This window comes from Entelurus aequoreus, linkage group LG13, assembly GCF_033978785.1.
Source record: "Entelurus aequoreus isolate RoL-2023_Sb linkage group LG13, RoL_Eaeq_v1.1, whole genome shotgun sequence".
NCBI lineage: Eukaryota > Metazoa > Chordata > Actinopteri > Syngnathiformes > Syngnathidae > Entelurus > Entelurus aequoreus.
The window spans coordinates 63686440-63713827 of record NC_084743.1 but is presented as its reverse complement, the minus strand read 5'-3'; the positions used below and the strand labels follow the sequence as shown (position 1 = coordinate 63713827).

Here is a 27388-nt window from a genome sequence, read left to right as displayed (position 1 = left end):
TTCTTCAAAACTAAAAAAAATTTGGCCAGGGGCCGGGCTGTATATTTACGCACTAATGGACTGAAAGAGCATGCACTTGGCGCGATGATGTCATGTTATCGATGGAAAAATGCATTTTTAGACAATATCATTTGCCTGAGCGGGTAAGAGACCCCGAGAGTAACAAGCGGTTGCCTTGTTGCCTTTCCATTAAGAACAATACATTAGTTTTTAGTATAAGTTTGCTGGTTTCAATTTTCAAATTTAATGCCGAGCGCATATCATTATGTCAAGATAATGGCACTAGCATTTACTTCATTTAAGAATATTTTTCAACATATTGAGCAAAAAGGTCTCTTTTTTTTCTACCAAGAAAAGTGCACTTGTTATTAGTGAGAATATACTTATTTTAAGGTATTTTTGGGTTCATTGAAGTTAGCTAATGTTACTTGTTTTGGAAAGTCTTGACAAGCCAAATGTTCTTGTTCTATTGGCAGATAATTTTGCTTAGTTCAAATAAAATACCCCTCATTTTTGTAATTTTTTTTCTTGTTTTTGAACACTGACTTTTTGCAGTGTACAGAACAGGAACGCTGATGGGTCGCCAAAAGGCGCCCCATAAAAGATGGGAAAAAGGTCAAGGCTGGGGAAGGATGAGTAAAAAAAATATACAATCTAGACTGGGCTCCTAAGGGGGCCCAGTCTGGAGTGGGAAAAAACCTCCATAGCAAAGCACATATAAATATTACAACATATATTTCGAGATATCTAGCAACAGAGGGGAGGGAGTGGGGGGTCACGGTGGCAGGCTACAGCTCTTTAGGCGCCGCCCATCCGTCCATGATTCGCGACAAGGGCGTTGGATGGGGGGTGGGGTATGTGTGTGTGGCGTATATTTTTGTGGATGCATGTGTGTGTGTGTAAGCCTGCCGCATGTCTCTGTTCCACGGCCTTGATGTTGTGCAGCCGATTTACATATTTTGCTATATTTTTGTTATTTTGCACGAGTGACTTTTTTCCTAAAAAGTTGTGTGTAATGCAGGGCTTCTCAAATAGTGCACCCTGTAGAGGGCTGCCAAAAATGATCTGTTGCTCAGCTGTCGTATGGGCCGCAGCGGCGCTCAGTTGTAATACCCTTTTCCACCACCTGTGGCAGTAGTGACAGTCTCAAACGGATAGTCTGGAACTAAAGTCAAACAAAAGTTTCTTAAAAATGTACGATAAAGGTGAAGTTATAACACTGAAACGCCCTCAGGAAGAAGTGCTTTATGACATGGCTAGCTAGCTAGCGGCTAACGTCCATTCGCAGTCGGCAGTGTTTTAGCTACTTCTAAATCACTAATTCTCGCCTCCATGGCGACAAATAAAGTTTCTTACAAGTATCATCCCTGCAGGACGAAGAATAACTAAACATGCTTCACTACACACCGTAGCTCACCGGCATCAACATCTACACCCGACATCCACTGTAATGATACCAAGTACAATAGCGAATCTAATCGATACTACTGTGATTACGTCGATATTTTTTGGCATCACAACATCTTCTTTCGTTTTTTTTAAAATTTATATTATGTTTAGAAACTCAGGAAATATGTCCCTGGACACATGAGGACTTTGAATATGACCAATGTATGATCCTGTAACGACTTGGTATCGGATTGATACCCAAATTTGTGGTATCATCCAAAACTAATGTAAAGCATCCAAACAACAGAAGAATAAGTGATTATTACATTTTAACAGAAGTGTAGATAGAACATGTTAAAAGAGAAAGTACTTTGGCCGGATGAGGTAGAGGGCAGACGTGTGAGAGGAGGGCTCCGACCAAACTTTTCATTTACTCTTTAAAAGTCTAACTACTTCACGGTATTCTTTCCTGGCTGACGCACCCTTTTTTGTGCGAGATAGTGTGGCTATTGCGACGTGATGAGCAGCTCGAAGACAAAATCGGCAACAGCAATAACTCGAGCAGCGAGCGTCTCGGCTAAACTAGCTAACATGGCGGCCGCAGCAGCAGCTTCAGGGTCGGAAGACAAGAGAGCCGAATTCGAGGGTCAATCTGACCCAGTCACCAAGAACGACATCGAGGCTCTCCTCAATAAACAGCGCGATAGCTTCAAGGCTGATATGGCTTTTTTGATTCAACAGTCGACTGAGTCCCTGAAGCAGTCAGTCGATTTATTAGGACAACAGGTGACGTCATTTAACAGCCGGCTGACTAGAACCGAAGTTACAGTGGGTGAAAACTTTGAAAAACTCACCGAGATGGAAGCCGCTGTGAAGTCTCTGCAGTCCCAAACTACGGTGCTCCTGGAACGAGTGGACGACCTCGAAAACCGGTCTCGCCGCTCTAATTTGAGGATTATCAACATCCCAGAGGGAAGCGAGAAGGAGCAAGATCCGACCAAATTTGCGTCTGACTTGCTAATGGCGATAGCGGGTCCTGATGTCTTCAGCAGCCCACCGGAGATAGAGAGAGCTCACCGCTCCCTCGGTCCCAGACCATTGGATGCTGGCGCCGGAAAACCGCGGACTTTCATTGTTAAATTCCTCCGTTTCCAGGAGAAAGAAAAAGTCCTCAGATGGGCCAGACAACATAAATTGGATTACCGCGGCACCGAGCTGAGAGTTTACCCGGACATCAGCCCTACTTTGGCCAAGAAACGAGCTGCTTTCAACCCCGTCAAAAATGCGCTCTACCTGAAAGGAATTAAATTTCGCTTGCTGCACCCCGCCCGTCTCCAGGTATCCTTCAGAAATGAAAACTTGTACTTTGAGTCTCCACAAAAAGCCCAGGACTTTTACGACGAACGCATCGCTCCCACAGGTTAGTGGAAGATGACTTTGTATGGAAGACGTTTCAGGCCAAAATTACGTTGAAGAGGACATTAACGGGTGCGTCAGAAAAACAATGGACATTGTTTATTTAGGCTTGCAGGCAACTAATCATCCTGTTGTGCAACTTATTTGAGGTATGGTTATATTTGTTGGTCAATTTCTGCAATGCAACTTTTTTTTTGTCTTATTTATTTATTTATTAAATTTTTTATTTTTTTTTGCTTATTCCTATTTAAGTGTCATCTACTGTACATTATAGACACATTAGCAGATACAGGAGCCCTATCAGCTCGGTGATATTAGTTCACAGATTAATGTCATACGGAAGTAATAGAGTTTATGGAGTCCCGCTGCTAGTTCTAGTTCTTAGGACAAGCTTAGGGTGGTTTAGGAGTGTATATTTGTTCTTTGTTGCTATGGGTTTTTTTGGGGGGGTTTTGTGTGTTAGGTCCTACAAATTTGTCTTTTCTTTTAGTCCTATCTGTATGTTAATACCACTTCCTTCTACAAGGCATTGTGTCATCTCACCATATTTTTTATAAATGTGATTATGGCTAATACAAACAAAAAAGGGTTATCTTGCTTGAGATTTGTTTCTTGGAACATTAAAGGGATCAATGGCCCAGTTAAAAGAGGTAGAGTATTTTCCCATTTAAAACACCTTAAAACTGAAATTGCTTTCCTACAAGAGACTCATCTGACCACTAAGGATCACCATAGATTAAAGGCCTCATGGGTTGGACAATCTTTTCACTCAAATTTTAGCAGTAAAGCAAGGGGCACAGCTATTTTAATACACAAAAGAATCCAGTTTAGCCCAACAAATGTCATAACTGACCATCAAGGTCGTTTTGTAATAGTCTCGGGTTCTCTTAATAATATGTCTGTTGTCCTTGCCAACCTTTATGCACCCAATTGGGATGATGAAGCATTTATTAGGAAAGTGTTTTCACTTTTGCCAGACCTCAGTTCTCATCGTTTAATATTGGGGGGGGACCTGAACTGTGCAATAGACCCGTTGCTAGACAAATCTAGTCCAAGGCAGGGCCCCCCATTAAAAATGGCCAAAACAATTTCAAATCTCATGGGTCAAATAGGAGGTGTGGACCCGTGGCGCTTTCTTTACCCAGATAAAAAACAATTTTCTTTTTATTCTCAGGTCCATAAAACTTTTTCAAGGATTGACTACTTTTTCATAGATGATAATCTCCTTCCGGCTGTCGATAATGTAGAATATTCAACAATAGTGATATCTGACCATGCTCCATTGTCACTTGATCTTTCGTTTACACTCTTTAAAAAAACGCAGACTCCATGGAGGTTTAATTGCACACTACTCAATGATGACGGATTCTGCAAAACAATTTCCAAAGTGATAGATGATTTTCTTGTCACCAACAACTCTACTCCCATATCCCCGTCTTTACTTTGGGAGACATTAAAGGTGGTAGTCCGGGGAGAGATTATTTCTTATTCAGCAAGACAAAACAAATTGAGAAGACAAAAACAGGAGCAGCTCATGGAAAGTATAACAGAATTGGACAGACAACTATCAGTATCTCCATACCCTGATCTGGTTAAAGATAGACAAAATCTGCAAATGAACTATAATTTATTGTCAACACAAGAAACTGAAAAATTACTCTTACGATCGCGTGGCTTCCTGTACGAGCACGGTGAGAAGGCAGGGCGCCATCTATCACGCCAAATTAAAAGCCAGTCAGCATCTCGGCAAATTCGACAAATCAGAACCCTCACAGATGAACTTACAGTCATTCCTTCAGTCATTAATGACGCCTTCAAATCATTCTACTCTGAACTATATACTTCACAATGCGCTGCTGATAAAACAATCATGTTGCGTTTCCTGGATAACTTGAAATTTCCATCCATAACTACTACTCAAGAGAGCGCTTTGGATCAACCTTTAGTAATCCGGGAGATTGTAAATTCAATTAAACTAATGCAGAGCGGCAAGGCCCCTGGCCCAGATGGCTATCCTATAGAGTTTTATAAAAAATTCTCAGATAAACTGACTCCTCTCCTTTTAAATATGTACAATGACTCTCTGGACCGGGGTACCTTGCCTCAAACTCTCACAGAAGCGTCAATAACTTTATTACTAAAACCGGGCAAAGTTGATTCTGACTGTAGTTCTTACCGTCCCATCTCTCTCTTAAACGCTGATTATAAGATTTTAGCTAAAGCACTGGCCCTTCGCCTTGAATCAATTTTACCAAACATCATATCACCTGACCAAACTGGATTTATGAAAAACCGGCACTCTTTTTCCAACATTCGTAGCCTTCTTAACATTATTTTTTCTCCAGCATCCGAGGAGACGCCAGAAGTGGTGGTCTCTTTGGATGCAGAGAAAGCTTTCGACAGGGTGGAGTGGGGATATTTATTGGAGGTCTTAAAGAGGTTTAACATTGGGTCTAAATATATATCTTGGATAGCACTTCTATACTCTTCTCCTAGGGCTGCCGTAAGCACAAATGGGATGTTATCCCAATTTTTCACACTTGGCAGAGGTACACGGCAGGGGTGCCCTCTAAGCCCATTGTTATTTGTTACTGCAATCGAACCCTTGTCCATTGCTCTTAAATCGGCCGGTATCAGTAAAGGAATCCATAGATGCGGTCTAGAACACACACATTCTCTATACGCGGATGATTTACTATTGTTTATATCTGATCCAATCTCTACCATTCCAAAGATTATTGATTTGCTAAACAATTTTGGATCATTCTCTGGCTATAAATTGAATTTCGCTAAGAGTGAATGCTTCCCTGTGAATAATTTGGCCCTTGAGATCCCTGATGGATATTTCCCATTTAAGATGTCTAGGAACAGCTTCAAGTACTTAGGTGTACATATTTGTCGCAATCTACCAGCTCTCTACAAGGACAATTTTCCACCTCTAATCGACAAACTTAAATTAGATTTGGATAGGTGGAAAGATTTACACATAACTATTGCTGGCAGGGTAAACTGCGTCAAAATGAATGTGCTTCCTCGATTTTTGTATCTGTTTCAATGTTTGCCTATCTTTTTACCCAATTCCTTTTTTTGCATAATAAACAAACTAATTTCATCCTTTATATGGAAAGGCAAGACTCCCAGGATTAGAAGAGAGTTCCTGCAAAGGCATAGGTCCGTAGGTGGTTTATCACTCCCTAATCTAAAATACTACTATTGGGCAGCTAACATACACAAAGTGACTCTCTGGATCCAAGAACCTGAATTAATCTGGTGTAAATCTGAAGCTAGTTCCTGTTCTACCTCTCTCTTGGATCTACTTACATCAAAATTACCTTATCGACCATCCCAATTTACTTGTAGTCCAATCGTCATTTCTACCCTTAGAATCTGGTCTCAATTTAGAAATACTTTCGGCCTGCAGGGCTTATCCAACCACAGCCCCATTCATAATAACCACCTCTTCCTCCCTCCTAGCACAGATGTAGCGTTTTCTCTATGGAAGCAGTCAAACCTTAGCAGGCTAAAGGACTTATATATTGGTGATGTCTTCGCTAGTTTCAGTGAACTGTGTATAAAATTTGACCTACCAAAATCTCACCTATTTCGATACTTTCAGGTTCGTAATTTCGTTAAATTAAATAGTCTCTTTTTCCCTAATACTCCACCTAATTCGCTAATTGACTCAATTTTAGATATTCCCACAAATCAGAAAGGCCTAATCTCCAAAATCTACATCTTAATATCCCAGTTTAGTAAAACGTCTCTTGATAAAATCAGAGGGAATTGGGAAAAAGAGCTTGGCAGATCTTTAGATGATGGAGATTGGGATTCTGCCTTAACCCGAATTAACAACAGTACATCCTGTTCAAGGCTTAATTTAATACAATTTAAGGTTGTCCACCGTATTTATTTTACTAATTCCAAACTCTCCAAAATATACCCCAATATATCAGATACTTGTAACAGATGTCACATGTCACCTGCAAACATGACGCACATGTTTTGGTCTTGTCCCCATTTGCTGGACTATTGGACAACTATTTTCAAACACCTTGCTAAGGCATTGGATTTAAGCCTGACACCATGTGCAGAAATGGCTATTTTTGGGACGGTATCAGATCCCCAAATAAGGAGAAAATTTAAGGATAGTATCGCCTTTGCATCCTTATTAGCACGTAGGAGAATTTTGCTGGAGTGGAAGTCACCATTTTGCCCCAAAGCCTCCTTATGGCTTAAAGACCTTATGATTTATTTAGATCTGGAGAAAATAAAGTTTAATCTTAGGGGGGCACCTGGGAAGTTTTATTCTGTTTGGGGTGGTGTGGTTGACTACATAGCTAAATTAAAGACGCTATAGGACACATGAAAAGTTCACCTTTCACAAACCAGCTTCCTTTTTTTTTATTTTATTTTTACATTTATTCTGGGTGTATATTTATTATCTGCCTATGTTGAGAAGAAAGTGATGTACTAATTATTTTCCATTTGTGACTGTACCTTTAACTTATGTAGGACCTGGGGGGTGGGGGTGGGGGGGGGGTTGTGTGTGTATGGGGTGTGTGTTGGGTTGCTGTTCGTGGGTGGGGGGAAAAAAAGGAAAATGTGATTACTGTTCTATTGTATAGTGTAATACCTGTCAAATTCAATAAAAACATTTATTAAAAAAAAATAAAAAAAAAAAAGAGAAAGTAAGCAGATATTAACAGTAAATGAACAAGTAGATTAATAGATAATTTTCTTCCACTTCTACTAAATAATTTTGACAAAATAATAAAATGGAAAATTACACAATATGTTACTGTATATGTCAGCAGGCTAAATTAGGAGCCTTTGTTTGCTTACTAACTAATAAAAGACAAGTTGTCTTGTATGTTCATTATTTTATTTAAGGAGTAAATTGCAATAAGACACATATGTTAAATGTACCGTAATATTTTTTGTTAAAATAAAGCCAATAATGCAATTTTTTTGTTGTCCTCTTTATTCAGAAAAGTACCGGAAAGTATCAAAATCATTTTGGTACTGGTACCGGTTTTGTCTTTTTGGTTTGGAAAATTGCTGCTACAATTTAAGTGCATAAAGTTTGGGCAGGACACGAGCATTGCTGAAACCTTCTGTCTAACTTTTGGTAAGGTTTCTTAGTAAGAGAGCATTGTACTGTAGATACAATCCACATTTGTCCTTAGAATAATTGAAAGTCTATTTCATCTTGTAGTAAGGATATCCTTTGTTGAACTTGTGTTCGCATACACAACTTTGGTTTTATTTAATTTAGCCTAATGGACTGCTAATCTATGTGTCTGTTAAAAGGAGCACATTATTAGCACTAAAGATAAGAACCTAGTTACAGGCCCACTAATGGTATTGTTTAATGACAATGCATTAACTTGTCTCACCTCTCCCAGTAAAGGAGTTTTCCCATCTGGTTCAGTGACCCATGCATTCGTCTTGGTTCCTCGATCGAAGGACTCGTACGGAGCACCCCCGACCCTCTTACTGGTGCCAACAGCAGGATCCTTGGGGAGACAGACACAGGATTGGGAAAGTAAACACACTATTAAATGCAACTCTCCAACCCACATTACAGAAAACTTTCGATTTAGTGAAAAACGGCATATAAAATCATAGGTTAGTATTGTTTTCAGGATGTTGTCATTGCAAAAACACTTACCTGTTATTATAATTGACATTTTAATTCCCGAATTAGTGATTTGACATTTACTATCTGTTTGTGTTTCTCAAAATTGCATTTGTCCGGCTGTATTTAGCTGGGAATTAACCCAATAGTTGAATTCTAAAAACCAAACGAGGGGTGCAAAGATGGAACTGAACCATTTGATACATTGGTCTCAGTTTGGTACCACTATGAATTTTAAAAAAATACGTCATTCTATATTTATTTGGTCAACTTTCGACGATGAGGATCAGAAATTGACCACTCCACCCTAGTCTGCAGTTGGTTAGTTGAAGTTTATTTCAAAAGTGTATAATTTCAATGATACATCATCACACATGTCCGAAAAGGAGTACGAAAGAAGCAAAGCTTACTTAATCTTAGCCCTTTTCTACCTCATTGCAATTCCAGCACTAACACATACAGTCGTGGTCAAAAGTTTACATACACTTGTAAAGAACATAATGTCATGGCTGTCTTGAGTTTCCAATCATTTCTACAACTCTTATTTTTTTGTGATAGAATGATTGGAGCACATTCTTGTTTGTCACAAAAAAACATTCATGAAGTTTGGTTATTTTATGAATTTATTATGGGTCTACTGAAAATGTAAACAAATCTGCTGGGTCAAAAGTATACATACAGCAATGTTAATATTTGGTTACATGTCCCTTGGCAAGTTTCACTGCAATAAGGCGCTTTTGGTAGCCATCCACAAGCTTCTGGCAAACTTCTGGTTGAATTTTTGACCACTCCTCTTGACAAAATTGGTGCAGTTCAGCTAAATGTGTTGGTTTTCTGACATGGACTTGTTTCTTCAGCATTGTCCACACTTTTAAGTCAGGACTTTGGGAAGGCCATTCTAAAACCTTAATTCTAGCCTGATTTAGCCATTCCTTTACCACTTTTGACATGTGTTTGGGGTCATTGTCCTGTTGGAACACCCAACTGCGCCCAAGACCCAACCTCCGGGCTGATGATTTTAGGTTGTCCTGAAGAATTTGGAGGTAATCCTCCCTTTTCATTGTCCCATTTACTCTCTGTAAAGCACCAGTTCCATTGGCAGCGAAACAGGCCCAGAGCATAATACTACCACCACCATGCTTGACGGTAGGTTGGTGTTCCTGGGATTAAAGGCCTCACCTTTTCTCCTCCAAACATATTGCTGGGTATTATGGCCAAACAGCTAAATTTTTGTTTCATCTGACATCACATGGACAAAGATAAGACCTTCTGGAGGAAAGTTCTGTGGTCAGATGAAACAAAAATTGAGCTGTTTAATAAATAATGAATTCATAAAAGAACCAAACTTCATGAATGTTTTTTGTGACCAACAAGTATGTGCTCCAATCACTCTATCACAAAAAAATAAAAGTTGTAGAAATGATTGGAAACTCAAGACAGCCATGACATTATGTTCTTTACAAGTGTATGTCAACTTTTGACTAAGACTGTATGTTTACTTCCTGTTCTTATTTTGTACATAATTTACATAAATTAATTCCAAATTCAACAGTTCTCTACATAAATAGTTAAGTCAGTTATGATTCACGGTTTCTGACTTAAGGAAATATACCGAAAGTCAAAGATCCTCCACCATTCTTCATATCTGGCGTTTGGAACTGCTTTGGTATGACGCTGAAGGCAAGTGCCACGCAATGCTAAACAAAAAAGTGTCGATACATTCAAGTCTAAGTCACCCCGATGAGGAAACAAGTGGACCCAAACGTAAACAAAGACTTTACCTGGGCCACTTAGACGGCCATTAACAGCATCAATCAGAAATATCAAGCAGCTAAAATGCACCAACATGGATAAGTGTGGCGAGAGAGTTTTGCATTATTCCCCACCATTCCTTGTAATGGATTTAAATGGGTAAAATTTTGATTTTTTTTTTTTAATGTTGATTGGACATTTTCTATAATATCCACAAAGTTCAATGAGCAGGTTGTGTTCTGTGTGACCATGTTTGTTGACTTTTTGTGCTGTTTGATTTTTTTTTTTTTTTCTTGCACCATGACTAGGGAAGGTTGTTTGGATTGGGTCATATTAGTATATGATGTGCTGTTATTTAGCCTGTATAATCAGTGGTTTAGGTCATTTATTTGGCCACCAGATGGCGACAAAACGGTAGCTACCAGACCCTGTTTGTATATGATATGAATACACTGCTTTCTGCCATTGTTTATTGAACTCTGGCATCTGCAAGAGTTCAATAGACCTGTCTTTTATTGGTCATTTATTTTTCTTGATTGTGAGTTCCTACCAGGATGGGGATGTATTTCTGTCCCTTCTCATGAAGGTAGTCGGCAAACTGCGGCAGGTCACGGAACTTGACTTTGTCATACGTGAAGATTTTCTTGTCCTCCATGTAGTCAATGTCAGTATACTGGATTTCCTGCAAGAGAATGGTGAAATAAATGTTTTTTTAAATTCTCCGGCATGAATTTGATTGTCTCAGCGTTCACTGCCAACCGTAGACAAACACATACCTCCAAATTTGTTTAAAAAAAAAAAAAAAACTTTTTTTTTTAATTATTAAAAAAGAGAAAACCTGCAGCAAATTGAATAAGACAAATAAATATGGAGCTCTTTTCATTGGACAGTGTACACTCAGACCTGTTACTGTGAAAGAACCCTGGAACTATGTATATAGTGCTTACTTCATCATCCTGTTGCTCTTTTCCCCACTGCACTATTACAATATTGTATTAGCCTTGAGTATAAGTACTTGTTTATATTTTAGTTAATTGTTAGTTGTTTACATTGTGCAAAGAGTCAAATTCCTCGTATGTTAAACATACATGGCGAAAAAACTGATACTGATTCTAGTCATGCATGATGGTATAGCCATCAGTGGCAAATCCACATTGAACTTCACTGTCACATGTAATAATATCCATCGTTAAACTTAAATAAGTAGATTTAAAACTGCATGAAACGTGTGCTAGAATGCGCTTGATTTTGAGCAGAAATCAGTTTGCCTTTTGACACGATCCCTCATCCCTTGGCAGCAGCACGGACTCTATGGCAGTGGTTCTTAACCTTGTTGGAGGTACCGAACCCCACCAGTTTCATATGCGCATTCACCGAACCCTTCTTCAGTGAAAAAAAATAATAAAACATTCTTAATTTAATCGTAATTTATAAATATTAATCATGAAATTATGTTATTATATTAAAGAAATACGGTACTAATAAAGATATATTTTACAAACAAAGTTACAGGAATGTACACATGATCCCATGTTTACATCTCATTGTGCAACATGTGAATGTTTTAGTGGGAACTAAATGCGATATACAAACTATTTCCAAAACCCACCCAGACATACAATACTAGTACACAGCTCATGAAAAACAATATTTTTTGTTATTGTCATTGTAAGTGGGCCAAAACACTTATATTAGACAATATGGAAATGGCTGCTGTCATTTGATTATAATAATAAAACATTTAACTTGTTATTTAGTCAGGTTTGGGACAGATGTGGTCACAGTGTGCACGTCTGACGTTGCTCACATGTGCTCCACTGAATGCTCAAAGAGTTTTTGCGTTTGCTCACGCATATGGAAAATTAGAGGGAACATTGTTTGGGGGTATCCATAAAATGCCGATAGGGAGAAGTTTTTATCTACACAATGAGTCGGGTGTCTTGACCTCCGCGGCGGAGGTTCCGGCGAACCCCTGAGGCCGACTCACCGAACCCCAAAGGTTCGAACGAACCCAGTTTAAGAACCACTGCTCTATGGTAAATCCACATTGAAGCTGTAACTTCAGCGCATGGAAGCTCACAGCGAGATACTAAGACCCTGGACCGGAAAAAAAACGTGCAAAAACGCGCCACTTCCAGAGCTCTGGGGGTCTAAATGGGGTAGTGTGCTGTGGTCGGCTTGCCTTGGCGCTGGGTTTCTGCATGATGATTGGATTAACAGTCTGAGGCTGAATTTTTTGCGTTTGAATATTGTGAACTGAATTTGTTTGTACATCAAATGATTCAATTTCATTGAAATCAAATTTGTCTGCAAAATGTTTGTGTTTAAAAATTCAGTGTTTTTAAATGCAATGTTTTAAAATTCAGTGTAAAAAAAAAAAAGCAAGACCCACTTCCGGTAGATTAAGACGGAAGCAATCGATCCTGTCTCAGAACCAGCCAATGAGGTGTCAAGTTTGAAGTCACGTGACACAGGTCTTACAAAGAGGCAGGCTATGCAGCTCTACATGCCACAGGCCATGTAATCAAGATGACCCCCTGCTGGCCCCACTATGGACTGGACTTTCCCATTATTAACTATATCCACTGGACATCCATTGCACCGATCGCCCAGGCGGTCCCCTCCGAGGTTTCTCATTTTGCCCATTGGGTTTAGTTTTTTCTTGCCCTAATATTTGCTCACGCATTTGTTCACAAAGTGGTGACCCTCGCCCCATCCTTGTTTGTGAATGACTGAGCAATGACACCTCATTGGCTGGTTCTGACGAGACAGGATCGATCGCTTCAGTTTGAATTGACCAGAACTGGGTCTTGCTTTATGAAGCAATAATTTTTTCTACACAACATTTTTCAGCACTGATTATTTTTTTATTTTTTTTACACTGAATTTTTTAAAGCTGAATTTTAAAACACACACATTTTGCTAACACATTTTTTTCCAATTTGATGTTCAGAAAACTCAAACACAAAAAATGTGGTTACATTAATTTAAAACAAAAAAAGCATGTGTAATGAAGACATAAATTAACCTGCATACACACGGAGCATGTTAAAGTTAAAGTACCACTGATAGTCACACACACACACCAGGTGTGGTGAAATTCCTCCTGCATTTGACCCATCTCCTTGTTCCACCCCCTGGGAGGTGAGGGGAGCAGTGAGCAGCAGCGGTGGCCGCGCTCGGGAATCATTTTGGTGATTTAACCCCCAATTCCAACCCTTGATGCTGAGTGCCAAGCAGGGAGGCAATGGGTCCCATTTTTATAGTCATTGGTATGACTCGGCCGGGGTTTGAACTCACAACCTTCCTGTCTCAGGGCGGACACTGAGTAGGTGTCGCGTTTTATTCCGTTGTTCCGAGCTGATCTGCAGATTCTTCCAATCCTCTGAGGGCTTGTTTTTTTTTTTTTTTGGTTAAATACAACTAGCGGCAAATCTAGCATCTATCCCTGGTGTTATTAGAGACTGTGCTCTTCTGCAGTTACTCTCCCTAATGAGCAACGAGTGCTGCTGTGCGCCCCTCCAGTGTCCCAAAGCACTCACAGATAGGCCGAAAATGAGCTTCCCCTCCTTGAACGACCAGCAGCTGCCACTTCTAGCCATTGATTGCTTACTAGTACTAGCTGTCCATCTCTTTTTAGACTGACCAAAACGTTTATCTGCCTGGATACTCTGACAAGCTTTATTGAATAACACAAAAATTAATTTTTAGACAATATGATTTGCCTGAGCGACTAAGAGACAACAAGTGTAACAAGTGGTAGAAAATGAATTAGAAAGGAAAGATTAAATTTTTTTTTTTTTTTTTTTTCAACTTAGGACTTCCTGTGGGCCGGATTTTGGATGCTGGGGGGCCGTATCCGGCCCGCGGGCCGTAGTTTGGGGACCCCTGGTCAACACTGTCTGCTCTCATTTTCTCGCACATTTGACCCTCTGACCCTCTGATGTTCTGTGTACCTACACTCTGTCCTCCTCCTGTCCATGCCTGCTGTGTGTGTGTGTGTGTGTGTGTGTGTGTGTGTGTGTGTGTGTGTGTGTGTGTGTGTGTGTGTGTGTGTGTGTGTGTGTGTGTGTGTGTGTGTGTGTGTGTGTGTGTGTGTGTGTGTGTGTACACAAAACATCAATTTCCACATGCACTTCTATTTCCGTCTGCTCTCATTTTCTCGCACATTTGACCCTCTGACCCTCTGATGTTCTGTGTACCTACACTCTGTACTCCTCCTGTCCATGCCTGCTGTGTGTGTGTGTGTGTGTGTGTGTGTGTGCGTGCGTGCGTGCGTGCGTGCGTGCGTGCGTGCGTGCGTGCGTGCGGTACACAGAACATCAATTTCCACACTTCTATTACTGTCTGCTCTCATTTTCTCGCACATTTGACCCTCTGACCCTCTGATGTTCTGTGTACCTACACTCTGTCCTCCTCCTGTCCAGGCCTGCTGTGTGTGTGTGTGCGTGTGTGTGTGTGTGTGTGTGTGTGTGTGTGTGTGTGTGTGTGTGTGTGTGTGTGTGTGTGTGGTACACAGAACATCAATTTCCACACTTCTATTACTGTCTGCTCTCATTTTCTCGTACATTTGACCCTCTGACCTCTGATATTCTGTGTACCTACACTCTGTCCTCCTCCTGTCCAGGCCTGCTGTGTGTGTGTGTGTGTGTGTGTGTGTGTGTGTGTGTGTGTGTGTGTGTGTGTGTGTGTGTGTGTGTGTGTGTGTGTGTGTGTGTGGTACACAGAACATCAATTTCCACACTTGTATTAGACCTGGACATCTTATATGTAATAGAAATGTGTCATTGAATATGTATTCTGATATATGTTCTTCACAGAAAATGAGCCAAAGTCAGTGAGTCTCAGTTTGAAAAATGAATTAATTGTACCATTTTTCTTTTAATAAAAAATGAAAACGGGTCCCACAGACCCGAACACCACACAACATTGCAACATTGTTTGTCAACACTGTCTGCTCTCATTTTCTCGCACATTTGACCCTCTGATGTTCTGTGTACCAACACTCTTGTCCTCCTCCTGTAACTTAGATATTGGGTTTCACAATGTAAAAGCGCTTTGAGTCACTAGAGAAAAGCGCTATATAAATATAATTCACTTCCTCTTAAGTGACTTGAATACATTTTGGGTTGATTTCAGAAAAATAAACGACTTCATGTCAAGCAAGAGCAATTTTCCTCCTATTTTTTTTATTTTTTTATTTTTTTATCATCTCCAACCATCTTCTCTCTGATGTTTAATCTACAAGTTGTCATAAATGAGGCCTGTGGCAGGAGAGGAAGCATCTGCCTCCTAAAAATCTTCGCTATCGCGGAAAGATTGAGCGCTCGCCCGGCAATTAGATAAGGGGACTACAAATAACGCCGCGCCGCGATACAGATTTACGAGGGAAGCGGAGTGTAAAGGTTCAGATTAGGAGTTTACTTTGGCAATTAACTAATAAAAAGGGTGTCAAACATCAGTTCTTGTGTGCGGAGCGGCTTTTGGCCCGCATGGAGATAAGCACAGAGACACATTTCCAAGAAAATGTCAACCGTAGCCGTAGTTGGTATTTATAGAACGTCCCGGAAGGGGGTGGGGGGAACGTCTGGAGTAGGTTTCACATTTAGATGAGGATGAATGAGATAATTAAATCAACTCGGTCGATTGATCTTTTGATCGGCGTTAACATTCGGTTACACTTGAAAAATGATTACACCTATGGAGTCCCCAAGCAAACATCACGCTATTTGACAGGAAGCTGAATATCCCTGGTCGGAGCTGAAGGCCCTTCCTATCACACCCTACCCAGGCGGGGTTACATGTCAGGCGTATGGACGGTTTTAAACCGTTAAAATGTCGCACAAGGTGAACTATCGATTGCATTCACCGAGAGTGCTCTTAAAGAAATCTCTCCGCAACACACATGCTGTTTCAAGTGCATTGTTTGGCGCCAAAATAAAAACTCAGCCTGAGCATCGTCCCACTTGGATCTCATTGATCTTCAGATTTGTTTCTATCCATCTTTTCTTTGCAAAGAAAGCGGGCGATGGTAATACACCAGCACAGCAGGCTCACACCTTACTTTGTAAGAGGTCCCTCACCTTTCAGTGGCGATGAATAATGCAGTCTTCAAATGTATCCACAAGGGATGTAAGAGTTTAAACTTTTCACAGTGCGGTTAATGTGACCGAAATGATCACGGTTCATTATTAATCAGTATTGTTTGATATGTTTACAAAAGTGTACACACTGAAATCTTAAAATAATCTATATATATCCTTATAATTACTAGGGGTTCACAAAAAAAAGTGATTCACAGCTGAATAAAGATTCCTATTCATTCCGATTGTAAGTGAATTCATAGATTTCAAAAATCGGTTTGAAAAAAATTAAAAATTAAAATATATACAAACCCAAAACCAGTGAAGTTGGCACGTTGTGTAATTTGGAAATAAAAACAGAATACAATGATTGGCAAATCCTTTTTAACTTATTTTCAATTGAATAGACTGCAAAGACAAGATATTTAAGGTTCGAACTGAGAAATAATAATTAACTTAGAACTTAATGGCAGCAACACATTGTTTTTTTACCACTGTGTTACATGGCCTTTCCTTTTAACAACACTCAGTAAACGTTTGGGAACTGAGGAGACCAATTTTTTAAGCATTTCAGGTGGAATTATTTCCCATTCTTACTTGATGTACAGCTTAAGTTGTTCAGACCGGGGTCTCCGTTGTGGTATTTTAGGCTTGATAATGCGGCACACATTTTCAATGGGAAACAGGTCTGGACTACAAGCAGGCCAGTCTAGTACCCGCACTCTTTTACCACCAGCATAGTGGGTTTTAAGAATAGACTAAGAGGAGAAGTATTGCGGAAAGAGATTATTCTAGATTGTACCTAATGTCATGACTGTTTTTATTGACTATTGACTATCTTATTGATTGTGGGACAAGCAGTAGAAAATGGATGGATGGTACTTTTTCGTCACTTATTGTTTCTCTTTGGTACACTAATGTGTATATTTTAGGCCATTGGTTATTTGTTTTATTTTTGCAAAAGTATATATATATATATATATATATATTTTATATTGCTCTTTTTATCTTTGGTATAAACATTATTATGTAAAGTCGAAGTTATTATTACTTTTTTTGGTTCTTTGTTGTTGCTATTTTTGTATTACAACATTTTATTATTTGATCATGTTGCACTGCATTTTAATCTTTTGTTTTGTGATTGTGTGATGTTTTTTGTCTGGACCCAAGGAAGAATAGTCTCCACTGCGGTGTAGACTAATGGGGATCCTTAATAAACTAAACTAAACTAAACTAAACTAAACTACGAAGCCACACTGTTGTAACACGTGGCTTGGCATTGTCTTGCTGAAATAAGCAGGGGCGTCCATGAAAAAGACGTTGCTTGGATGGCAACATATGTTGCTCCAAAAGCTGTATGTACCTTTCAGCATTAATGGTGCCTTCACAGATGTGTAAGTTACCCATGCCTTGGGCACTAATACACCCCCATACCATCACAGATGCTGGCTTTTCAACTTTACGTCTATAACAATCTGGATGGTTCTTTTCCTCTTTGGTCGACAGTTTCCAAAAAAAATAAAATAAATGTGGACTCGTCAGACCACAGAACACTTTTCTACTTTGCATCTGTCCATCTTAGATGAGCTCGTGCCCAGCGAAGTGTTTCTGGGTGTTGTTGATAAATGGCTTTGGCTTTGCATAGTAGAGTTTTAACTTGCACTTACAGATGTACTGACAAACTTCAGTTATTGACAGTGGTTTTATGAAGTGTTCCTGAGCGCATGTGGTGATATCCTTTATGCACTAATGTCGCTTTTTGATGCAGTACCGCCTGAGGGATGGAAGGTCACGGGCATTCAATGTTGGTTTTCGGCCTGCCGCTTACGTGCAGTGATTTCTCCTGATTCTCTGAATCTTTTGATGATATTACGGACCATAGATGGTGAAATCCCTAAATTCCTTGCAATAGCTCATGGAGAATTGTTACTCTTATACCGTTCGACAATTTGCTCACGCATTTGTTCACAAAGTGGTGACCTTCGCCCCATCCTTGTTTGTGAATGACTGAGCATTTCATGGAAGCTGCTTTTATACCCAATTATGGCATCCACCTGTTCCCAATTAGCCTGTTCACCCGTGGGATGTTCCAAATAAGTGTTTGATGAGCAATCCTCAACGTTCTCATTCTTTTTTGCCACTTGTGCCAGCCTTTTTGAAACATGTTGCAGGCATCAAATTCCAAATGAGCTAATATTTGCAAAAAATAACAACGTTTACCAGTTTGAACATTAAGTATCTTGTCTTTGCAGTCCATTCAATTTATTATAGGATGAAAAATATTTTAAAATCATTGTATTCTGTTTTTATTTATGATTTATATATATATATATATATATATATATATATATATATATATATATATATATATATATATATATATATATATATATATATATATATATATATATATATATATATATATATATATATTAGGGCTGCAACAACTAATCGATTAAAATCGATTATTAAAATAGTTGCCGATTAATTTAGTCATCGATTCGTTGGAAAAATGCTATGTGCAGATTTTTTTTTAATACATTTTTTTTTTTTTTTTTTTTTTTTTAATAAACCTTTATTTATAAACTGCAACATTTACAAACAGCTGAGAAACAATAATCAAAATAAGTATGGTGCCAGTATGCTGTTTTTTTCCAATAAAATACTGGATAGGATAGAAATGTAGTTTGTCTCTTTTATCCGATTATTAATCGATTAATCAAAGTAATAATCAACAGATTAATCGATTATCAAATTAATCGTTAGTTGCAGCCCTAATTATATATATATATATATATATATATATACATATATATATATATATATATATATATATATATATATATATATATATATATATATATATATATATATATATATATATATATATATATATATATATATATATATATATATAGCCCCCACCCACCCAAAAAATAATAATATTGCATGTAAAAAAAAAAATGTCCGTCTGCATATCAGTCTGCGAAAACAAGTGCCCAAACAAAAATCCTTGGTGGCTCAGTCTCTGTGCTTCTTTTATTGAGTAGACAGCACTATAATTCACCATGGGGCCAAAGAAGGTTGCCACTGAGAGGTAAAAGGATTTTGAAAAATTGTTATTTATTTATCTGGAAACATAAATTGCTCTTCACAAAATGTGTAATGTGTTAATATCTTTGGGTATTTGAAACTGAGTCATTGGTTTTTTTTTTTTTTAAATCGCTTCGGTTTCCGTACGATTCTGTCTTTCTCTAATCTGAGGAACAACTTTAAATGTTCTATATTGTTCGTCACATTTGAGCTGGAGAATGAGTGCATGAGTTCCTCAAATAATGGCAGGTCAAATTGCAACACTCTTTATACTGAATAAGTAACAACAATAGGGTTGTATATGGCTAATCTCTTCAAAATGCAGTTATTATATTATATTGGCAAGGAAACACTTGTAACCAATGTTTACACAAACGTGAAGGAAAAATCATCTCACATATGGAAGGCCCACTGCACGGTTCCTTTCCACGGTTGCCTTGACTTCACTCAAGTTGCCGTAGTTCCACCTGGAAAGCTGGAATCCCAGTGACCAGTAGGGTGGAATGACAGGCCTGCCAATAAGCTGTGTAGTACAATTGTCATGATAGAGTCAAGATACTATATACTACTGAAACCTTTTAAATGAAAAATAATATATTTGGCTAAACTTTCAAGTAAACTATATTTAAAAAACGTATATAACACCTCAAGGAACTCCTGCACCACATGTTCCGGTGAATCTCCGAAAACGATATTAAAGTCCAAGATTCCTCCAATTGTTCTGTACGTCACAGCCGGAGCAGGCTGCAGAGTCACCTCTGAAAAAATATACAAATGATTACACAGTTTACAATTCTAAGCATTATACCATATGTATTCACTTTTTCTGTTTAAGGAAAGTATACTAGAAAAATGATAAAATGCTCAAACCAATCAAACTTAAGTCAAGCTATGCTAACCTATGTTAGAAAAAAAGTTAATTAGCAATATAACTCCAAAGGTTAAGGGCTGATTTTGATGACAATTTCAGGAAATGTCAGAAAGGGGATAAAGAACCAATGATTTGATTTTGGGGGTGATCCGTACCACTGTTTGGCTTCAGAAGTGTTTTTAAAAGGATTATTTACAAACCCCAAAACCATTGAAGTTGGCACGTTGTGTAAATGGTAAATAAAAACAGAATATAATGATTTGTAAATCTTTTTCAACCTATATTCAATTGAATGGACTGCAAATACAAGATACTTAATGTTCAAACTGGTAAACGTTGTTATTTTTTGCAAATATTAGCTCATTTGGAATGTGATGCCTGCAACATGTTTCAAAAAAGCTGGCACAAGTGGCAAAAACGACTGAGAAAGTTGAGGAATGCTCATCAAACACTTATTTGGAACTTCCCACAGGTGAACAGGCTAATTGGGAACAGGTGGGTGCCATGATTGGGTATAAAAGCAGCTTCCGTGAAATGCTCAGTCATTCACAAACAAGGATGGGGCGAGGGTCACCACTTTGTGAGCAAATGGGTGAGCAAATTGTCGAACAATTTAAGAACAACATTTCTCAACCAGCAGATGCAAAGAATTTAGGGATTTCACCATCTACGGTCCGTAATATCATCAAAAGGTTCAGAGAATCTGGAGAAATTACTGCACCTAAGCGATGATATTACGGACCTTCGATACCTCAGGCGGTACAACATCAAAAAGCGACATCAGTGTGTAAAGGATATCACCACATAGGCTCAGGAACACTTCAGAAAACCACTGTCAGTAACAACAGTTTGTCGCTACATCTGTACGTGCAAGTTAAAAATGTACTATGCAAAGCCAAAGCCATTTATCAACAACACCCAGAAACGCCGCCAGCTTCGCTGGGCCCGAGCTCATCTAAGATGGACTGATACAAAGTGGAAAAGTATTATGTGGTCTGACGAGTCCACATTTCAAATTGTTTTTGGAAACTGTGGACGTCAAGAACCATCCGGATTGTTCTAGGCGCAAAGTTCAAAAGCCAGCATCTGTGATGGTATGGGGGTGTATTAGTGCCCAAGACATGGGTAACTTACACATCTGTGAAGACACCATTAATGCTGAAAGGTTCGTACAGGTTTTGGAGCAACATATGTTGCCATCCAAGCAACGTTATAATAGTCGCCCCTGCTTATTTCAGCAAGACAATGCCAAGCCACATGTTACAACAGCGTGGCTTCATAGTAAAAGAGTGCTGGTACTAAACTGGCCTGCCTGTAGTCCAGACCTGTCTCCCATTGAAAATGTGTGGCACATTATGAAGCATAAAATACGACAACGGAGACCCCCGGACTGTTGAACAACTTAAGCTGTACATCAAGCAAGAATGGGAAAAAATTCCACCTGAAAAGCATCAACAATTGGTCTCCTCAGTTCCCAAACTTTTACTGAGTGTTGTTAAAAGGAAAGGCCATGTAACACAGTGGTAAAAATGCACCGGTGCCATCTTTTTTGCAATGTGTGGCTGCCATTAAATTCTAAGTTAATGATTATTTGCGGGAAAAAAATGAAGTTTCTCAGTTCGAACGTTAAATATCTTGTCTTTGCAGTCTATTCAATTGAATATAAGTTGAAAAGGATTTGCAAATAATTGTATTCTGTTTTTTTTTTTTTACAATTTACACAATGTGCCAACTTCACTGGTTTTGGGTTTTGTACAATTCTAAGCATTATACCCTATGTATGCACTTTTTAGACCAAGGGATGTATAGTAGAAAAATGCTAAGATGCTCAAACCAATGAAACTTAAGTTAATCTACACTAACCTATGTTAGGAAAAAAGTTAGCTAGCAATACAATTCGAAAAGTTATAATGTGATTTTGATGAAACCTTCAGGAAATATCAGAAAGGGGATAAATAAAGAATGATTAGATTTGGGAGGTGATCCAGACCACTGTTTGGATTCAGAAGTTTTTTTTTAAATGATTATTTCCTATTAGGAGCTAGGGCCAGGTGAAGGTCCAAATGGTTTTCCAACTATTAGTGTAACATACAAAATGATGATATACACTATATTGCCAAAAGTCTTTGTCCACCTGCCTTGACTCACATATGAACTTGAAGTGCCATCCCATTCCTAACCCATAGGGTACAATATGATGTCGGTCCACCTTTTGCAGCTATTCCAGCTTCAACCCTTCTGGGTTACGGAGTGTGTTTATAGGAATTTTCGATAGAGATGTCCGATAATATCGGCCTACCGATATTATCGGCCGATAAATGCTTTAAAATGTAATATCGGAAATTATCGGTATCGGTTTCAAAAAGTAAAATTAATGAGGGAGCGGTACATATTCGGTAAAACACGGACGTAGGGCATACTTGCCAACCATCCCAATTTTCCCAGGAAAATCTCCCGGGGCAACCATTCTCCCGAATTTCTTCCAATTTCCACCGGACAACAATATTAAGGCACTGCCTTTAGCGTCCTCTACAACCTCCATACAAACAGCGTGCCGGCCCAGTCACATTATATATGCAGCTTTTACACACACACATGAGTGAATGCAATGCATAGTTGTTCAACAGCCATACAGGTCACACTGAGGGTGACCGTATAAAAAACTTTAACACTGTTACAAATATGCACCACACTGTGAACCCACACCAAACAAGAATGACAAACACATTTCGGGAGAACATCTGCACCGTAACACAACATAAACACAACAGAACAAATACCCAGAACCCCTTGCAGCACTAACTCTTCCGGGACGCTACAATATACACCCCCTGCTAGTTGAAGTTGTTCTCTTATTTTGGAAAACCTTGTTTTTGATTGATTGATTGAAACTTGTATTAGTGGATTGCACAGTACAGTACATATTCCGTACAATTGACCACTAAATGGTAACACCCGAATAAGTTTTTCAACTTGTTTAAGTCGGGGTCCACGTTAATCAATTCATGGTAAAGTTACATTGTTTAATGCATCACAACAAAATTAGGCGTAATAATGTGTTAATTCCACGACTGTATATATCAGTATCGGTTGATATCGGAATCGGTAATCAAGAGTTGGACAATATCGCAATATCGGCAAAAAAGCCATTATCGGACATCTTTAATTTTCGACCATTCTTTCAAAAGCGCAGTGGTGAGGCCACACACTGACGTTGGTCGAGAAGGCCTGGCTCTCAGTCTCCGTTCTAATTCATCCCAAAAAGGTGTTCTATCGGGTTCAGGTCAGGACTCTGTGCAGGCCAGTCAAGTTCATCCACACCAGACTTTGTCATCCATGTCTTTTATGGACCTTGCTTTGTGCACTGGTGCACAGTCATGTTGGAAGAGGAAGGGGCTTGAACGTGCTTGATTCGATACACCTGTAACCTAAATAAGTGATTTAGGACACCGTATTCTGATCTTTTGAATGGGTGGCCAAATACTTTTGGCAATATAGCGTATCTTATGCCAAGGACTAAAAAGTGACTGACATTGAACGTTATTCGTCTGGACGTAAAGTTGCATGTGTGTTTGCATGTTTTTATTCACCCATCGCATTGCTGTTCATGAGGAAGACGCCAAACGACTTCCCACTGTCATCTTCCAAACAAAGGAAGAAGGGATAGTGTCCATACAGGTTGTGTGTTCCCTAGGGGGGGGAAAAAAAGCATAATTGAAAAGGTAACATCGTTAGACTACAGCAGGGGTGTCCAAAGTGCGGCCCGGGGGCCATTTGCGGCCCAAAGGTCATTTTTTTAACGGCCCCACGGCACATTTTAAAAATACGATTGAAAAAAATAAAAAACATTAAAAGTGGTATTTAAAGAGCAAACAGGTGAAATGTAACAAGAAAATGTAGCAATGTTTACTCTAATCACACAAAGCTGCCATGTAGGCTGTTTCTTTCTTTAAAAAAAAAAAAAAAGAATCAAAATCAATGTCATTATGAATTATTGACCTATTCAAGGCTCCAATTACGTCACATTAAATATTTTGAGATATTTTTTGAGGAAAACGTTGCATATTTTGTGTTTGCCATGTAAAAAACGAGCTGTTTTTTTTAAAGAAGGGCCTAAAACGAACAATCAAAAAACAAACAACAATAAAACTTATAATTGACAGATCTGAAGTTGATCTCGAGATTATTGTGTTAAAAGTAAACAGTAAAAAAAAAATATATATAATTTATTTTTTAACACTTTAATGAGTAGGACCCTTTTGGATCCCCTACAATTTTAGTGTGATTAGTTTTTAAGTGTCATTGCTCAAAAAACAATAATGAATTAAAATCAATGGTGTTATGAGTTATTGACCCTTTTAAGGCTCCAATTAGTATATAATCTCAAATATCCCACTTAAAAATTTTATTGGGTGAAAATATTGCATATTTTGTGTTTTTTTCATTAAAAAAAGGGTTTTCTTTGACAAAAAGAGCATACAATTTAAATATTTAAAAAATGTTATATTGACAGATAGACCTAATGTTGATCTAGAGATTTAAAAACTTGAATAATAACACAAATAATAATACTGAACAATGACACATTTTTTATATTTTTTGGACCAAAACCCTTTGGGGTCCCCGGGATCAAGCCTGAGTGGAAGCCTGAATGTATATTTTTTATACATATATATTGTATTGGTTTTTAAAATAAAAAATATCAAAATGGCCCCTGCTAGCTTTGATTTTTCAATGTGCGGCCCTCAGTGGAAAAAGCTTGGACACCCCTGGACTAGAGAGTAATAAATATACGATAAAAAGTCGGTTATCATAATTCATGCATGGCAAGTCCAGTCCATCGGTACTGTTCCCTCTCACCCCGTTGGGGAAAGCGTCCCTGGTGAAGATGGGCCAGGTCCTCCAGTACGTGTCGTGGCGAAACTGCCTGTGCACATGTTCTCCCAGGCCGTAAATATTATGGGATGGAAGTTTGGCAGACAGCTGCAGGAACTGGTCTGCGAACACTAACGGACCCATCGTGTCAAACCTGGAGGCGAAATGGAAAACAATTGTCCACAAATGTATGAAGAAAATGTTGAGAACACAATTAAATGTGATTTATCTACCGTATTAACACGTCCGTCATTTGGATATGATTCAAACAAAGCATTTTCAAACTGAGTTTTTCAAAGCTGGAAGTCCACAGATATTAGTTAAGTTAAGTTAAGGTATCAATGATTGTCACACACACTGCAAAAACTGAAATCTAAGTAAGATTAAATATCTCAAATAAGGGTGATATTTGCTTATTTTCTGTCTGATAAGATCATTCTTCTCACTAAGCAGATTTTATGTTAGTGTTTTACTTGTTTTAAGGGTTTTGGTCCTAAATGATCTCAGTAAGATATTAAGTTAAAGTTAAAGTTAAAGTACCAATGATTGTCACACACACACTATTACAGCTTGTTGCTGAGATTTTATGACCTATATTGAGTAAAACATGCTTGAAACTGGAATATCAACTGTTGCAAAGCTGTGTTATTAACACTCACAAGTATAAAACTACTTTTTTAAAGTAATAATTTATTACTTCAAGCATGAAAAAAAAAATCACGATGCCAAGCGCATATCATTATGTCAAGATAATGTCACTAGCATTTACTTATTTAAGAATATTTTTCAACATATTGAGCAAAAAGGTGTCTTTTTTTTTCTACCAAGAAAAGTGCACTTGTTGTTAGTGAGAATATAATTATTTTAAGGTATTTTTAGGTTCATTGAGGTTAGCTAATTTTACTTGTTTTGGAAAGTCTTGACAAGCCAAATGTTCTTGTTCTATTGGCAGATCATTTTAAAAAATTAGGGGTATTTTGCTTGAACGAAGCAAAATTATGTGCCAATAGAACAAGAAAATTCAGCTTTGGAGGTAAATACCCCTAATTTTTTGATTTTTTTGTTTTGTTTGTTTTTGAACACTGACTTTTTGCAGTGCACACACTACACTGCAAAAAGTCAGTGTTCAAAAACAAGAAGAAAAAAAAATGCAAAAAATTAGGGGTATTTACCTACAAAGCTGAATTTTCTTGTTCTATTGGCAGATAATTTTGCTTAGTTCAAGCAAAATACCCATAATTTTTGTTTAGTTTTTTCTTGTTTTTGAACACTGACTTTTTGCAGTGCACACGTTACACTGCAAAAAGTCAGTGTTCAAAAAAAAGAAAAAAAATGTAAAAAATTGGGGGTATTTACCTCCAAAGCCGAATTTTTTTGTTCTATTGGCAGATAATTTTGCTTAGTTCAAGCAAAATACCCCTAATTTTTGTATTTTTTTTCTTGTTTTTGAACACTGACTTTTTGCAGTGCACACACTACACTGCAAAAAGTCAGTGTTCAAAAACAAGAAAAAAAAATGCAAAAAATTAAAGGTATTTACCTCCAAAGCCAAATTTTTTTGTTCTATTGGCAGATCATTTTGCTTAGTTCAAGCAAAATACCCTAATTTTTGTATTTTTTTTTCTTGTTTTTGAACACTGACTTTTTGCAGTGCACACACTACACTGCAAAAAGTCAGTGTTCAAAAAAAAGGAAAAAAAAAGAAAAAAATTGGGGGTATTTACCTCCAAAGCCGAATTTTTTTGTTCTATTGGCAGATAATTTTGCTTTGTTCAAGCAAAATACCCATAATTTTTGTTTTGTTTTTTTTGTTTTTGAACACTGACTTTTTGCAGTGCTCACATTACGCTGCAAAAAGTCAGTGTTCAAAAAAAAGAAAAAAAAAGAAAAAAAATTAGGGGTATTTTATTTGAACTAAGCAAAATTATCTACCAATAGAACAAGAAAATTCGGCTTGTCAAGACTTTCCAAAACAAGTTAGCTAACTTCAATGAACCCAAAAATACCTTAAAATAAGTATATTCTCACTAATAACAAGTGCACTTTTCTTGGTAGAAAAAAAATGAGACCATTTTTGCTCAATATGTTGAAAAAAGATATTCTTAAACTAAGTAAATGCAAGTGCCATTATCTCGACATAATGATATGCGCTTGGCATCATGATTTTTTTTTTAAAGTTGAAGTAAGAAATTATTACTTTAAAAAAGTAGTTTTATACTCATGTGTATTAATGACACAGCTTTGCAACAGTTGATATTCCAGTTTCAAGCA

General features: G+C 38.0%; 1 protein-coding gene across 1 annotated transcript in view; it reads right to left on the bottom strand.

Annotated features, from left to right (window-relative positions):
- Positions 1–27388, bottom strand: part of si (sucrase-isomaltase) — a 221924-nt gene that overhangs the window by 157394 nt on the left and 37142 nt on the right. Inside the window, exons 7-12 of the mRNA XM_062068147.1 lie at positions 25103–25271; positions 23833–23932; positions 20017–20129; positions 19769–19894; positions 10746–10877; positions 8202–8321 (exon numbers count right to left, since the gene is read on the bottom strand). Of these exons, the coding sequence (XP_061924131.1) occupies positions 8202–8321; positions 10746–10877; positions 19769–19894; positions 20017–20129; positions 23833–23932; positions 25103–25271 (760 nt within the window). The remainder of the gene's footprint in view (positions 1–8201; positions 8322–10745; positions 10878–19768; positions 19895–20016; positions 20130–23832; positions 23933–25102; positions 25272–27388) is intronic.